At 39.2% G+C, this 17,903-nt stretch overlaps 2 protein-coding genes across 2 annotated transcripts; one reads left to right on the forward strand and one right to left on the reverse strand.

The window, feature by feature from the left end:
• Window positions 1–312: 312 nt before the first annotated feature.
• On the forward strand, window positions 313–14,476 carry LOC103524983 (the record flags this gene model as incomplete). The annotated part of the gene is made up of 4 exons (XM_026820226.1): window positions 313–549; window positions 987–1,184; window positions 1,691–1,805; window positions 13,595–14,476. Coding segments are annotated over 4 exons (966 nt in total), but the record flags the coding sequence as incomplete, so codon positions are not given.
• A 724-nt stretch (window positions 14,477–15,200) lies between these two features.
• On the reverse strand, window positions 15,201–17,899 carry LOC103524984. Its single transcript, XM_008490029.3, has 5 exons — window positions 17,559–17,899; window positions 16,580–16,624; window positions 16,214–16,386; window positions 15,838–16,032; window positions 15,201–15,461 (listed from the first exon to the last, which is right to left on the reverse strand). The coding sequence occupies exons 1-5, from the start codon at window positions 17,680–17,682 to the stop codon at window positions 15,201–15,203; spliced, it is 798 nt and encodes a 265-aa protein (XP_008488251.1). The 5' UTR covers window positions 17,683–17,899.
• Window positions 17,900–17,903: the final 4 nt, after the last annotated feature.

Genomic DNA, 17,903 nt, shown 5'->3' on the forward strand with positions numbered 1-17,903 from the left:
TTTCTGTTATTTATATTGTTTGTAACCCAACACCAGCTTAGCTGAAAGGGTTACAAAAACTTTCAATTAATATTATTATCATTAATGAGCTAGAATCATAAGCATACTTTTTTTTTGTTTTTGTTCTATTATGTTATGAGTTCTGAGCTTGATTTATTAATAAATATTATGAAAGTATTTGCTTAAAAAAAAAGAAGAATAAGACCGACCCCAAATAAAAAAGAAAAAAAACACAACCTGACCCAAAGTTGTGACATTCGTTAGAAATGAACAGCTCACACCTAAAGGGAGTTTAGCTAAAAAATGCAGTAAAAAAGGGGAAGAATTAGGACTATTTGCAGTGAGTTTCATTTCCGGTCCATCTTTCAGAAACCACTGGTTGGCCACGACAAGAAGACCACGTGCTGTCTATGGTGTGAGCGAGGGCCTCTAGTGATCACCTCAGTACTGGAGAGGACAGCCTACGTGTGTGGTGAATCTGTCAAGCTGAGGGCGGAAATAGACAACCAGGGCCAGGACAACGTAAGACTGACCGTTAAACTTATGCAGGTAAGTCACAAATATAGCAGGATTTTATTGATAATTTGAGAACCAAAAATTGTGATGATAACACAAAGAAATTGCATTTATGTATTTATTTTCCTTTCGGAAATAGAAACGATTCTGATGGCGCGCCATATCCTTTAGTAGAGGCGCTATCACACCAAAAGAGAGGAAACATGCTTCAGAAGAGAGGAAATCACGAAAAGAAAATACATACAGCTTTTCTAACTAGTGACCAATTGTCAAAGGAACTCACTCCCCTCTAGTGGCTGCTCCGAATTCTCGAAGTCTAGCCTACAGTAAAGGAGAACAATGAAGCTCAAGGGGGGATATCCGGCCCCCTCGCCCCCCTCCCCTAAATACGGCCCAGCTTAGCAGTAATACAGTGATGTTAAACGGATTAGACCTCTATCAAACAAAAACAAATTTCTTCTCTTTTCCAGTACGTGGAATACTTCATTGAGCGAGGTGTCCTCGGGGTGGGCAAGGAGGTGTCACATGTAGTCCTAGAATACAAGGGTGACCTGGTCAAAACCAACTCGAAAGCCAAATGGGACTCGTCAGATTCTCTGGTCATCCCTGTAATGCCACCCTCCGTGACCAAAATATGTCGGATAATGCAGATCTACTATGTGCTTCAGGTAAGCTTCATTCATAGGTTGCGTCTTCTATGGGAGAAGGTAGCTCTATATTTCTTCAATGATGTCTCTCCATTTTGCTCTATCTTGCGCCAGCCTCTTCATTGCTCCGTATGTTGGTCTATCTTGATGTCATCCATCCACGTCCTTCTCTGCCTTTCACGATATCGTTTTCCTTCTACTCTTTCTTCAATGATTTTGGGTAGGAGTGTTCCATTTGATCCACGAAGTATGTGACCAGGTAAGCTAGTCGACCTAAGGGGTGATGTTTTGATGGTGTTGTCACGGTACGTCCAGTCTCTTGAAGCACTATGTACGCTGCCACTGTAAACTCATAGTTAAATGGTAGACCCCTAGGCACAGCCTCAGTAGCGCAGTAGCTGTGCCATTGGATTCATAACCGGGACTATGGTTCGAATTTCAGCAGCGACTTTGAATAATTGAATCAGAGGAAGACAATTTATAATATTCATTTCAAACAGTTAATTAATAGGACGTTTCTCTTTCAGATTGGCCTAGAAACAGAGAAAGGCACAGAAGAGCTGAGCATGCATTTCCCCCTCACCATTGCTACAGTACCTTTCAGGATTCCGAACTCCAAACGACAACCGGACCTTTACTACGGTGAGTTCATTCAGTGACATCAAGTTCCTTCTTAAAGGTCTACACACACTTATGAACTAGAGATAAGAGTTAATCCGCTAATTACGTACTGAATTGGGAAAAGATAAGTTTAGGACAAACTAAGAAATAGGGATAAGAGTATTTCAGAGACAGCCTAAAGGTGTGTCCAAACATAGTCGAACGACTAGGTGAAACTATGTCATGGAGGCAGTGTGAACGGTGCAGTCGAAAATGATCGACGGCCGATCGACTATGTGTGGACAGGGACACACCTTAAGACCTAACACAATCGCGACATACTAGGTCAAGTAGGTAAATATTCTCCAAGGCCATAGTCACGGATAAGTAATATGTAAAAGGTTGGAAGTAGATTCGTAGAATCTTACCCCATCCTTTAGGCCTTTAGGGCTATTTGCCCCTACACCTAGGCCTCTGAGTGGGCTTTTTGTGTATGGAGTTAAGCTACCAGAACGCAAGGTACTAGATAAAACTGCATACACGTATGCCTCTACTTCCCACTTTAACTACTAACCTCTCTTGACAGGTGTAGCTACAAAACTAGACGCAGGATAGCAGGGTGCAGGTTTATCCAAGACGAGCGGATCAGAAGCATTGGGATCAGGATTCCTGGTGTATCTACAGTGAACACCGCCCTTGTGTGAACTAGGGAGAAACCACAGACAGCCATTGTCCATCGTAGCATCATCCAGGGCTATCCAGAAACCGACCAGGGAATTTGGCTCCGTGTAAAGATAGGTGCTGTCCTGATGCGAACCCACTGCAACCCAAATAAGAATCTTAATATGTACATAAAATTTAGGAATTTAATGGCTTCCCCCTCCCCCGAGAGAGGACTTTAATAACAATTCTAAAAGCTATTAATAACAATGGTCATGCAGAGAAAATAATTAACGTTCAGGAAAAACGGAGATGTATGTATGTTTGCAAACATAGCTACAAATTCACTAATGTAGGTATAGTAGATTGTAAAGGGGACTGTAGGTACAGAGAACACATTTCACCCGAGTTCGCCAAATTTAAAGTTTCTGACAGGTCCGCTTCCCAATTTCCACTCTTTTCCAAAACAGAGAACGTAGCATCAGCGAGCGTTCAGAATGACATGACATGCTGTCATCATACGAGTAGAGTAGAGTTTCCTGGACATTTCCATTTCATCCCAAACGTCAGTCAAACTCTTCCAACCACAAAACTTTACCCATATGCTCACTAGAGCTTACCTTTACCTATAAAATTGGGGTCTGTGATGTACCTTGGTCTAGAGACAAAATAGAATAGCAAAGTTCAGGATTGGCCTACTATCCCAATCCTAGGATCTAGACTTCTAGAGTCTAGACTGAAATCTGACACCACCCAATCTTAATGAGTTATTATGGCACTCCCAATAGTTCCAATACTTCTAATCCCACTTTCACACCCACAACCCTTAACTCAAATCTCCAAAATCTTCACTCCCGTTACCCGTTAGGCCAGCCACTCACTATCAGGTAAACCTGACAGGTGCACCTGATCAGGTGTAGGTACCTGCCAGGTCTACCTGATGGTGAGTGGCTGGCCCTAAAGTTCTAGCTACACCTTCACTCCCAGTAAAGTTCAAATTTCCCGCCTCACCTTCACTCCCAGTGTTGGGATTCTTATACATGTACATGCTCTGCACGACGGCCGGGGCTTTGAGATCAAGTTTATAGCACACCTCCCTCACACGGTCGTTAAAGGTGGCCCGATGGAACGCTGGAATCTTCTCAGCCAGAGCATGGCCCACTTTGTTCAGGGATACTTCGGCGGGCACCAGCAGCTCTCCTTTCGGCCCAATAACCCCGTCCTCGTAGAAATAACACACCTTGTCTGCGCTCTGCATCATGTAGAGATCCCGACTCTGTGAACAACAAACATAGGCGTGTAGAAGATGAAACCGTGAAAGGGTGTCAACAAAGTTGATGTGCATAGTGAAAAGAAGCACTTGGAATTTAGGGTTCTGCAGATAATTTAGTGGTCTGTAGGTACCTCACTTTTAAAAGGCATTACGTTAGCTACAAAGGCCCAAAGAGAAGGGGCTAAGGACAAAATGCAAACTCGTCTAGGTAAAGCGTCTGGTAACATGGAGATCTTGGGTCGATTCCCACCGAAGACAATGCGTCAGACCACTCACCCAGTGTTTACCTTCCGTACCTAAATTTCTTGTTCTTTTTCTCAGTATTTATGTGCGTCCATCTACGTCTAAGGTGACCCTACGTCCTGCTCCACCTATCCACCTACCTCCAAGGGATTAAAGACTAAGTCATCCAGGTTTAAGCAGAAAACACAATAGAAGACTCTTTGTTCCTAAATCCTCTCCAAGATTACGTCCAGACTGAGAGTTGCAACGCTTTCCCGACTACTTTCAACGTGAAATTAGATAGGCAGGTGTAAACTTTAATGAAAAGGCTTAAAGTTGTAATTTATGTGAGGAAGGAGGAGAAAAGCATTTTGTTTCGGATTTACAAAAGAGGAGGAGAAGAAGAAGAAGAAGAAGAAGGAGGAGGAGAAGAAGAGCAGGCTGAGTATGCTTAGCTGCGTACCTTATACTAACATAATACCTGGCTATGTAGGAAGGTTGGTAGAACCTTTACTCCTAGTTCCCTAAGAATGGTGAGTACCTGAGTATACCTTCAAATAGGAAAGCTAACTTTTTATGAGCTTCAAAGATCAAAGATCTTGATTTTGGCTGGTGGTAGATCAATGACATCAATATCAATCACTCCTGTAGCCCGTTGTCAGAAAGATAGCTTGGACACTATGGCTTTCATAACATTACCTATTTTTATGAGCCCTTCATATCGATCTGCTTATTCTTTACCATCAGGTCAGACCCATGCTTCCAAAAGGATCTCGTAATTTTAAAGTTGGTAATTTTGGCACATCCACTAAAACGTCCAACTTTCCTCTACAACACCCAGTACAGGTTTACGCTCAGTAACACTGTGTCCCCAGATGATAGTTCTGTTGTTCATATTTAATACAGATTTATATTAGTATCTTACCTACCTTTATTTATGTAATCTACCTAGCTTTCTCATTTCCCTATTTACTCGGGGTAACTTTATGGAGTTTACCTACTTTCTAAGACTCCAGGGAGCGTCTACATAATTTAGAATACTCTTGGTCTTACCTCCCGGAGTGGGGAGGTCTTACCTTCCAGGTTTTTTATACCTATTCATACTTCAAAGTTTTGACCTTTCCTATTACGTTTTGGCACTAAAGAAGTACCTTGAGGGTCAAAGGTTCCATTATTGAGTACCTACCTAACGTATACGAAAGGAAGACTTTAAAAACTTAATGCTGTAGGTAACAGGTAGTTTGTTTAGAAAAACATGCTTGACCACAGTAGGACGGTGTCGCTGAATTGCAGACACTTTGTTTTCAGGTATTCACCTAATTACGGACAGTAGTTATAGTTTTCATGCATTTTTTTAACCACCTTGAATTTGTTATTAGCTAAATTCTCTTTAGGGATTAGCTATTTATTTATACCTACATCATACAATACCAGCAGGTACCGGTACCAATGGTATCTATACAAGCAATACATGGAGGATTTTGTCGAGAGGGGAGCCGAGATTTCAGATAGTGATGTACTGATGTGCTCCAAACTGTCGGAGTCTGGCCTACAGTGAAGGAAAACTAAGAAGCTCAAGGGGGCCCTGAATTTTACAGCATGTATGACAAGTACTACATCACCTATGACTCGTACACCAGAATAACCCAAAAGAGAATGAATTAATCACCCTCCTATAACGAATCATTATGGAATAATTAAACGATATCCCAATTTGAGATTCTTTTTCTTCTGCTCTGTGTGAATAAGAAGACGAAGAAGAAGACGAGGAGGAAGAAGAAGAAGACGACGAAGAAGAAGACGACGAAGAAGAAGGAGGAGGAGGAGGAGAAGAAGAGCAGGCTGAGTATGCTTAGCTGCGTACCTTAAACTAACATAATACCTGGCTATGTAGGAAGGCTGGTAGGAGCTTTCCTCTTAGTTCCCTAAGAATGGTAAGTATCTTCAAATAGGGAACGGTTTATGAGCTTCAAAGATGTTAATTTTGGCTGATGGTAGATCAATGACATCAATATCTGCAATCACTCCTGTAGTCAAAAAGATAGCTTGGACACTATGGCTTTCATGACATTACCTATGCCCTTCATATCGATCTGCTTACCTTTACCATCAGGTCAGACCCATGCTTCCAAAAGGATCTTGTGATTTGAAAGTTGATAACTTTGGCACATCCACTAAAACGTCCAACTTTCCTCTACAACACCCAGTACAGGTTTACGCTCAGTAGCACTGTGTCCCCAGATGATAGTTCCGTTGTTCATATTTAATACAGATTTATATTATCTTACCTACCTTTATGTATATCTACCTAGCTTTCTCATTTTCCTATTTACTCGGGGTAACTTTATGGAGTTTACCTACTTTCTAAGACTCCAGGGAGCGTCTACATAATTTAGAATACTCTTGGCTCTTGGTCTTACCTCCCGGAGTAAGGAGGTCTTACCTTCCAGGTTTTTTTATACCTATTCATACTTCAAAGTTTTGACCTTTCCTATTACGTTTTGGCACTAAAGAAGTACCTTGAGGGTCAAAGGTTCCATTATTGAGTACCTACCTAACGTATACGAAAGGAAGACTTTAAAAACTTAATGCTGTAGGTAACAGGTAGTTTGTTTAGAAAAACATGCTTGACCACAGTAGGACGGTGTCGCTGAATTGCAGACACTTTGTTTTCAGGTATTCACCTAATTACGGACAGTAGTTATAGTTTTCATGCATTTTTTTAACCACCTTGAATTTGTTATTAGCTAAATTCTCTTTAGGGATTAGCTATTTATTTATACCTACATCATACAATACCAGCAGGTACCGGTACCAATGGTATCTATACAAGCAATACATGGAGGATTTTGTCGAGAGGGGAGCCGAGATTTCAGATAGTGATGTACTGATGTGCTCCAAACTGTCGGAGTCTGGCCTACAGTGAAGGAAAACTAAGAAGCTCAATATGGAATTTGACACATGATTATTATTAACCTTACTTTCCTTATCCTATAGGTTAGGAAGGAAAGTAATGTATTGTAATCTGCTCCTACCCTATTCTGCTTCTCCCTTCGACTTCAGGGCGGTAAGACTCAGTTCTTTCTTCCCCTCGTGGGGGGGGGACTTCTGTCATACCCTATCGCTACATGGGACGTTAAACATAAGCAATGGGAAAACTTATGAAGACTCTGAGGAAGAATATAAACAACTTGGAAGGCGCCTTATTGCCTAATTACCTAGAACGTGTATCCACTCATAAATAGGTAATGAGCAGAAATTCACAAATAGTATAAGTACCCATAGCCAGGTCTACAATCTCACTTCAAAGTGTTTGTGAGAATATTCGAAGACTGCTCCGGCATAGTCTCAGAGCATTCTCCGAGGTTAACAAACACTTTAAGATTGTATACCCGGTATTAGTTCTTAAAACTGTTTATCATAAATGGTTCAGTTCAGTAAATCGGAATCATAATACTGGTTGAAGGTTGAAATTCTTGTCAGGTCTTCTGGAGTCTATGCGGTTCAGTTCCCTCATTTATTTATTTTACTTTTATTATTTTTTCCCCCCTAATGGCTTTCTACAGGCATAGAGCTTGGATGACCGGTGACTAAATTCTAGGACAGCTAAAGAGTCCGAAAGAAAACCATAGGGTCTGCAGGAGAGATAAAATCGATTTGAAAAGAAGATATTGGGGGTAGTAGGGGTACTTAATTACTGATTTAAAAAAATAATAATAAATATATAAAATAGGGCCTATAGATATAATAGATTGTTTATTTATTATTTTTTTTATATAATAGATTGAATAAATCTACATAGATAGCTACATATGCCTCATTTACCAGCGTTTACGCGCCTAAAGCGAGCTTTAAATCTATTTATTCCAGGAAAATGAACAAAAAAAATCTTGCCTCACTTCTCCATATTTTCCCAACATTGATGAAGACCGAGTGCGAAGGGTCGAAGGAAGCGAGGGGGTGAGTTTCGGTGGAAAATTGAATGATGGAAACACATTTATTAAATTTCTCCCTCCCTTCCCCTCTCTATATACCGGTTTATGAAATTATCTTCCTTTGCTCCCTATAGACCCTATGTGTTTGCTGAGAAGCGCTCGGATTTTTACTTTCTATTTTATCTACTTAACCTTTGTATTCGACTACTCTCTACTCTATCGCTATCTCTGGCAGGTAAGTGTTAGGTAGTAGGTATGTACTCGTATTTATGTATGGAGGTAGCAGGGCCGTATCCAAAATTTTGTCGAGGGGGAGGCGAGGGTTCCAACAGTGATGTAAGGGGGAAGTGGATGCTCCAAATTTTCGGAGTCTCACCTACAGTAAAACAGAAAAATTAAACTAGGTAGGAAGGCAGGCAGGTAGGTAGATACATAATACCTTATGGGGAGGAGGTTATTTCTAGTAAGAGAATATCAGGATTCAGGATGTGTTCTGAGCTCCTGAGTTCTATTCAAAGCCTACATTATATGACCTGGGGTGTAATTTATTCTCTTCAGAATGGGATAGGTTATGTATAGGTGTGAGCGTTGTCAGTCAGTTCGCCATCATTAATCTTCCCCAAAATGATGAGAGCTTTTCCGCTAATGGTGTGCTATACTTCCTAGCTCCTAAAAAGGGTGGGGTACCGTTTTGTCCCGTGTTCCCCTATTGCCAAGCAACCACCAACCTTAGGATCCAAAGTCCAACCCAACCACTGCACCACTAAGGTTGGTAAAAGCTGGTATTAGGCCACTTACTATCAGGTATACCTGACAGGTACCTACAGATGATCAGGTCCGCATGTCAGGTTTACTTGATAGTGTCTGTGCTCTTCACGTTTCATGTAGACCTGACAGGTGGACCTAATAAAGTGTACCTGTCAGGTCTATCTGATAGTGAGTTGACTGGCTTTAACCACCGCACTACTGTGGTTGGTAAAAGCTGGTATTATACAGATTATGTACCAAATCCTATGAGCTAGTAAAACTGGACACTACTGGAATACTTCCAAAAAGCCTCTAGTAGGCTCTAAGAGCGACATATTATTAATAAAATAGGTAATTATCTAGATCTATCTATCTATTACTGATTGTTTACATTCTATCAATCCTCACGTGTTTATCATCGTATCAAGTAGGTACGGGATATTGTGGTTGCGTAATATTGCATCCTAAAATGCAAATCATACCACCCAAAAGTAGGTGCATTTTATCGATTGAGGATAGGTAAAAGCTAACAATAAGATATAAATAAAAAGTATATATGAGTTCTTTAGGTTTTAGATATAGACATACACATCGATGAAAAAATACTCTCATCTACTGAATAAATAGGTAAACAATAGCTACTACACTAACACATGATGGTAAGACTGGGATAGATAAGATAGATTAGGTAACGATGATGGTCCTAACTGAAATCACCGAGAACCGATGATGAATTAAGTTAGTGGAGATGCCAAAGTACCCGTTTGATTTTCATCAGTTTAAAAGTCTCCTTTTATTCCAATTCATATAAGTTAAAAATGACATTTAGTTAGTGGAGACGCCAAAAGAGAACCGTTCAACTGATTTTACACACGATTTAAAAAGATCGTTTTTATTTCGTAAAAAGCATTTAGTTTAGTGGAGACGCCAAACTAAATCGATTTAAAATCTCCGCTTCAATTTATAAAGTAACCGGTAACATACATATACATATTACATACCTGTGCTTTCAGACTCAATCTCATTGTAAATTTCTAAACAAAAAATTGGTAAAAATTTAAAAAATAAAACTATACAAAAACTGTTTGAAATCTTTGTTTTTATGTACTGACTCGGCTCAAGTCCTACACCGAACTATTGACTATAGGAATAATTACAAACAATATCACAGTAGGTACTCTCTCGATAAGTTGGAGTTATCATCATAAATGAACTCTGCTTCTAACTCAGTATAACTCTATGTTATTTACATCTTGATGTCTCCTAAGTGTTGAGATAGGAGGGCGGACCGCACACTGAGACCGTGGCAACATTAGCGATATGGAATTCTAAATTCTGAACGATACATACATACCTACGAGTATTACGTAGGCAGGTACTTTATGATTCAGATTTACATGTTTCGACTGGATTTAGCGTACGTTCACGTAGGCGTGCCAACCATCGCCTCAACCATAGCCATAGCTCTTACAGCCTTACACCGGCCTTAAATGGTGTTGCACGATGTACCTATCAGCAAAATAAATTTTGCGCTTTATTGTTGCTAGATTTTCGGTCTAGCGTTTCTTGGGAGGCGGCACCTGTTGTTGATTTATTCGCATTTAGGGGCAACCACCCCAAAAAATGGGTTTATGGGTTAAGCTTATAACAATCTCCGAATATTTTTCGGAAATCACTCTCCTAACTGGATGGTTAAACGTCCTATAGTCCATTTGAATAAATAATTCTGTTTCCCCCCCCCCATGTATGTGAGTGTGTAGCTAAGTGTGAAGTACCACTTTGGCCACTCGCACGCTAACTGGCTCTCCCACTCGATAAGCTGCTCTCAAGGCTAATATTTCTGATGATTCGAAGATTGATACACAAAGTCTAGTCTAAAAGAACTCTGGGCAAGTGGACACGTTTCCTTGTCCTTATTTAGAAAGTAGAACTGCATTAGAATAGAATAGAATTATTTGTCCAAGTTCTAAAAAATGGAGGAAGACGAAGGAGGAGGAGGAGGAGGAGGAGAAGAAGAAGAAGAAGAAGAAAATAAAGAAGACGAATGAGGAGAAAGAGGAAAAGAAGGAGAACAAGTTACATTTTTCTAGCCTCCTTTTGCAGCTTTTTCGTCCTCTTTTTTCAAGAATACGTTTTGGCACATATCTGTAAATTACAGTTTAGACTCTCTAAACTTTAGATTGTTTAATGTTTACGTAGGTACACCTAGAATTACCTACACCTACCCAAGAGAACACAACTGAGGACAGCTTCTAAGATACCCTCCGATTATTGTTTCAAGATACCCATTATCGTCTCAAGATACCCATTATATCCATGAAGTGACACATTTCTACGAGTACGTTGACTCACAACCATAGCTCAAACATACTCACAATGCATACCCTACATATCCCTAACATGACACATTGAGTATGTGTAACCGAAGATACCCATTATCGTCTCAAGATACCAATTATATCCATGAAGTGAGACATTTCTCTGAGTACGTTGACTCACAACCATAGCTCAAACATACTCACAATGCATACCCTACATATCCCTAACATGACACATTGAGTATGTGTAACCAAACAAATACACATTCACACATCGCAGAAATTGAGAAGAAACAAGATAAATTACATTTTAAAAACAAGAAAAGCACAAGTAAAAGCTGAGGTTGTTCAGTGTTCACAAGATGAGCTATAAATTTCTTATGACTTCAAAAGACTCTTTTAATCATGGTTGAAAGAGGCGCAACATAAAAAAAAGTTTTTTTTTCCGAGAACGGATTTGGCCATTAAAATCCAATAAAAAAAGTATATGTTTATTTATTTGATAAACATATACTTTTTTTAAACTTTATTCAATACGGCTCTGAAAAATCCCCTCCGAGAGCAATTCAACGTACAAAGTGTATTTATTGCTTCACTTAATGGTCCATTTCAAACCAAAGGCCAAAAAATCCTCTCATTCCCTCGTTTTGATTTTTCCTAAAAACATTCAAGGGAAATTTATCGCCTCTTAAATGCAAAAAGGTACAAGACAAAATTGAAGGCCGTAGAGAAGGGAAAATTGAGAGTGTGAAAAATATAACGTAGCAATAAAATGGCCATCGAGAATGAGAGAGAGAGAGAGAGAGAGAGAGAGAGAGAGAGAGAGAGAGAGAGAGAGAGAGAGAGAGAGAGAGAGAGACCTACTCGTACATGGAATTTGACACATGATTATTATTAACCTTACTTTCCTTATCCTATAGGTTAGGAAGGAAAGCAATGTAATCTGCTCCTACCCTATTCTGCTTCTCCCTTCGACTTCAGGGCGGTAAGACTCAGTTCTTTCTTCCCCTCGTGGGGGGGGGACTGGTTTACTCAGCATCTTCAGTATGGTGTTTAGTGTCCCTTTTTATATCTACCATCTGTTAGACGACATACTACAAGATGGTCATTGGTCAATATGGTCATGCTATGACACAGACTACTGTTTTGATTTCAGCGGTACGGCTTATCCTCCGGGGCAAGGCTCATGCAGAGTGGAAAGTCCTCATCAGTGGTGATAGACAGACAGTCAAGGATGATCAGTACTTCATTGACGATAGAGCCTGTATCTTTGGAAAAGGTAAGTTCAGACTTTCTATTATTTTCTTCAATAAAGCGCTTTAACTCTAGAATAAAATCAGATATAATTAGGGTATTCGACTATGATGTCGATGATTCGCCTCGAAAATATAAGATGAGACGATAAAAAGCCTTGTCTCGTCTCGTGATATTTTTGAGGCAATGTTGTGTTCTGCCTATTCAAAGCGAGACAGGGAAAAAAATATTTCTACCTGAGGTGTGGGATTTCTACCCACTGAAAACCCACCTCCTAGGCTAATGGGGCACAACCAAATGAAAATTTTTTTCGAGATAGAGTCCTATTCCGATGTAAAAGTACCCAAAAAGTGCATTGGCGCACTCAAGGTTGCGTCTTCTATGGGAGAAGGTAGCTCTATATTTCTTCAATGATGTCTCTCCACTTTGCTCTATCTTGCGCCAGCCTCTTGTTCGCCCTGTAGGTTGGTCTATCTTGATGTCATCCATCCACGTCCTTCTCTGCCTTTCACGATATCGTTTTCCTTCTACTCTTCCTTCAATGATTTTGGGTCTTCTATGGGAGAAGGTAGCATATTTCTTCAATGATGTCTCTCCACTTTGCTCTATCTTGCGCCAGCCTCTTGATTTCCCCGTATGTTGGTCTATCTTGATGTCATCCATCCACGTCCTTCTCTGCCTTTCACGATATCGTTTTCCTTCTACTCTTCCTTCAATGATTTTGGGTAGGAGTGTTTCATTTGATCCACGGAGTATGTGACCAGGTAAGCTAGTCGACCTAAGGGGTGATGTTTTGATGGTGTTGTGACGGTACGTCCAGTCTCTTGAAGCACTATGTACGCTGCCACTGTAAACTCATAGTTAAATGGTAGACTCCTAGGCACAGCCTCAGTAGCGCAGCTGTGCCATTGGATTCATAACCGGGACTATGGTTCGAATTTCAGCAGCAACTTTGAATAATTGAATCAGAGGAAGACAATTTATAATATTCATTTCAAACAGTTAATTAATAGGACGTTTCTCTTTCAGATTGGCCTAGAAACAGAGAAAGGCACAGAAGAGCTGAGCATGCATTTCCCCCTCACCATTGCTACAGTACCTTTCAGGATTCCGAACTCCAAACGACAACCTGACCTTTACTACGGTGAGTTCATCCAGTGACATCAAGTTCCTTCTTAAAGGTCTACACACACTTATGAACTAGAGATAAGAGTTAATCCGCTAATTACGTACTGAATTGGGAAGTAGGTACCAAGTCAATCAAAGGTTCAACAAAAGTGGCCAAAAGTGTAGGGGCAACTGCCTCAAAGGTTACAACCTATACGTACAAACGAACGAAGAAACAGTCAGAGATCTGAAATGAAATATAAAAGCAAGTAAAATATCATCATTTTAATGGCTTTCGATGTTTCTCATTTCCAGACACAGCGTGTGACTACGTAGAAGGCGGAATGTACATCGGACCGGAATTCCTCATCGGAGATGTCTACGACGGTTCCAGTAACAACCAGAACGAGATGGTCGTTCTATACCGACCAACCTATGTGGCCGTCCGAAAAGAAAAGCCCAACAAAATGAGTAATAGTAATTCGAACAAAAACGGCCACGAGCCGAAAAAAGACGCAAACGGGACGAAAAAACGTGACAGTAGTGCGTCGAATAAAATATGTGTCAACGAAACGTCCAATAAAATTGAAACGTCGAATAAAATCGACGTCGAGAGGACATCGCCGAGAATCGACATCGATAAAACGTCCGATAAGAATGCTAGCTTACCAAACAACGGCCAAAGTAAACCTAGTGAAAGCCCGACTTGCTCAAAAACTGAAGATCAATAGAGATTTTTTTTTTTTTAACATATAAAAATAAATTAATGTTGTGATATTTTTGTTTTTGCCCTTGAAGATTGGGAAAGTTTAGTTCTAATAGCACAGCTGTTGAGGATCTACTACATAATGATTTAATTACTATAGGCACAGAAAGTTAATAAATTGTTGTTTCAATTGTGCCATGGGTTGCATGCCCCACAACAAGAATGTCTTTGCTCTTTGTTGTTTTAAAAGCATATTTGGTGCCTGGTAGTAATGGGCCCTAGCTGTAATTTGAATAGCACCCTAAATTATCTCAGACTATCTCGGCCCACAGGATTAACTGGCTTGTTGTGTGGGATCAACCATTCTGATGACTTTGGGTCTTTTCATTGAAGTTTATCTATTATCTATGCCTTCCTTTGATTTCTTCTCTCCTCAAATTGCTGTCTCTGGGAGTGTATCTATCAAGCACCTTTAATCTGCCAACCTATTGGGAAAAAAGAAACAAATCTTATTATTAAAATGAACATAATCAATGGAAGAGATCTTGGTCACATGAAAAAAAGCTTGGTCTAAAAATAACTGTTCTCCACTTGAAAATCGACGAGGTTGGGAAGTACATTTTAACTCCAGATCTTTTCAAGGTTACCTTAAACTTTTTCTTTTGTCATTTCTACGTGTTACTTAGGTAATTAGTGGATCACAATGAAAATTGGACGGACAACTTTTATTTTTTTTCTGCCTCAAAGGTTCAAATACTTATGCATCTATCGAATTTTGTAAGCATCCTTAGGTACTCCATTTTTTTCGCTATCCAAAGAAAGCTATCTATCTAATCTAAATACAACACTCTAATGACTCCATTTATAGACTGCGGGGAGAAAGGGACTTTTCAGTCTCATCCTAGCAATATAAATGAGGTATATTCTATTCTATCTAAAGGAGATTAATGTTAATTTAGTCCCAGTCCAATTTTCATTTGCTTCACTCAGTATTAGGACCCCTGTTTTTCTGTCATAACTTCATTTGTGTGTGTTATTGTGTATAGCAGATTTATTTTATTTTTGTTAGTTCAAAAAATGTGTTACCCACTATTTAAACGCAAAAAGGAGCTTTCACAATTTGAGCAGTGACCAGTGTTATTATAGGGTTAGGTTAAACGCAAAAAGGAGCTTTCTTTTTCATTGTCGTGGCTTCTGAATAATTACCAAAATTTCTCAAGGTAGAACTTCGAATTTACTTCGCTCGTTCATACAAGAACTTACCCGTATATTGACTTGATCAAACGGGATCGTCTGCAGAACTTGAAGCTCGGATCCTTCCACATCTAGACTGAAATAATCCACCGTAGTAATATTCATTGCCAGCAGATAGGTAAATAATGGAAAGCACTGCACGTCTACGTGTCTCTTGCTGATATCTTCACCATCATCAGGCTCGGAGATCTTGCCCATGTTCTTGTTCTGCTCAAATCTCACCTGAGATGAACGAAATTGTGATGAGAAAGACGACAGGCGAATGAAGCATAAATTTGAACAAAACAAAGAAGTACCTAACTTATGTACCTAAGGTCTAGGGTTCAAATCCCACCATCGACAAAAAAATTCGTTCTCGGAACAGTTGACTTTTGTCCTATCCTATTTTCCTTCCATCTTTGATTTCAGGATGATAACACCTCCGTTCTTAAGGTGTGTCCAAACATATTTGATCGACGGTTAGAAACTATGTTATTGAGGCAGTGAAGACGGTACAGTCGACATCGATCGACGGCCGGTCGACTATGTGTGGACACACCTTTACAGTTACCTCTATCAAATTTAAAAAGGTAAGGTACCCATGAGCAGGTTAACTTACCACAGTAGCATAAGGATGAACACTGAGACACGAGGGGGACACATATGCTTTACGGTGTTTCTTCAACATATCGTAAACATTAAGTGGATCTGCTTCTATCAACAGTCCTGTCCAGTCCAGATATCTCTCCATGAACAAAGTATTAGACCTGGTCTCCCCATCCAAAGCACCACACTCTATGAAGAAACCATTTTTCTGAAAATAATTCAAATAATAGGTAGGTATAATAGTTTATTAATATGAGCACAATTAGCAAAGTGGTAATGTAGGTACTTGCCTGCAGTACAAAAGGTCATCGGGTAGATAACTACCCACCATGAAAAAAAAAAAAAAAAAAAAAAAAAAAAAAAAAAAAAAACCAAAGACTATTGCATACCATATCTTTTAACACTCTTCTGACTTCTGTAGCTTGGCCCATGGATGGGTCTACATCACTGGATTCCAAATTGTAAGGCTCTGTTGATGGTGATAATAGGAACTTTGTCTTCAGTTTGTTCACCAGTCTTGGATCACTCATCACATACTTTTCACCATTGATTTTTAAATCATCTGGAAGAGAATATTTTTAATTAAATTGGGTCAGACCCTAGGGGAAACAAGACTGAGGAAATAACTGCAACTAACATAGACCAATTCAGAAAGGGAAAAATCCAAGTCCAAGGAAAAATTTAAATAAACAAAATCTCATTCCAAGGAAGATTAATAATAAAAAATAAAAAAAAGGAAAAAAAAATCCTCTTACCTTCAGAGTAAGTGTACAATTTATTGACCAGAAGAAATTCATTATCTGTAACACAAGATGATAAAAAATAATTAAATAAAAATGCATATAATGAGACATTGACAACAAGATGGTAAGGGTCTTTCCAAGGAAGATGTCAAATTATTGAAAATTATGTAAAAATGGAAGTTATTCACATAATTAAAGAACCTCTCTGCAAAGTGAGATTGACTTGGGCCGAAAACATACATATTATATCATTCCACAAAAACATTAGAAGTACTTAATTACATACTACATACTTAGAACATTGATGCTCATTGTTGATCCATGGTTCAATACATAATTAATTATAAAGTCCCATCTATATCACCTTAGTCCGTGTACTTGTAAGTATACGCATAATCACATAAACCAGTCTCATATATTAAATCTTGACTTGGCGGTTCAAATTATTGAAAATTATGTAAAAATGGAAGTTATTCACATAATTAAAGAACCTCTCTGCAAAGTGAGATTGACTTGGGCCGAAAACTAAGGTCCTAAATAACAGCCAAACCATACATTTCTCAGTCAAAAGATTTATTCATTTATTTAACTCAGTCCTTGACTCACCCAAAGGCAATCAGTGCACATGCATAAAATATTCTGTTGCATTGCATCTGCTCAGGGCCTAATTCAGAATTTTGTTGGGGGGGGGGGGATAGATTCAAAACAGCTATGTACCAGGGGGAGGACCCTGAATCTGTTATCTTTATCTTTTGGCTCTACATCTGCTATTTTTTATCTGAAATTATTCCTATCTCTCCTTTTTTATTTATCTCATAGGAAACCATACTGATAGAAGCATTTCATTCTATCTACCTATCAATCAGTGTCTCTCTCACTCTGATGCAGAAGGAGAATGACTGCAGTGGTTTACATATTTTATAGGAGGCCTGCTGCAAGGTGTAGAATATGGGCCCTTATAGGGCACAAAAAAGATAATGAGTTTATTTACCAGCATATAGATTTGCTGAGAAGGAGGACTCATCCTTGTACAAGTAGAACCTTAGAAATGCAAGAAATATGAGAAACAAACACAGCAGCAATATGCGAATATGAATTCTCTTTCCGAAACTCATAGTGTAGCTGGTATAGAAATTGTTGGGTAGAATTGTGCAAGGATTAAGAAATTGACAAATCTATTACTTGGTCTACTGTCTTTCAATTTTTCAAACAACAGAGATAAGTACCTAGAGGGGAAAAGCCTTTACCTAGGTAATTTTTCTTTTACTTATCTTATCTCTTATTTTTTGTCACACACGGTCAAACTCAAAACTTCAAAAGTTTAAACTAAAGCTTT

Source organism: Diaphorina citri, unplaced genomic scaffold (assembly GCF_000475195.1).
Source record: "Diaphorina citri unplaced genomic scaffold, Diaci psyllid genome assembly version 1.1 scaffold130, whole genome shotgun sequence".
Lineage (NCBI taxonomy): Eukaryota > Metazoa > Arthropoda > Insecta > Hemiptera > Psyllidae > Diaphorina > Diaphorina citri.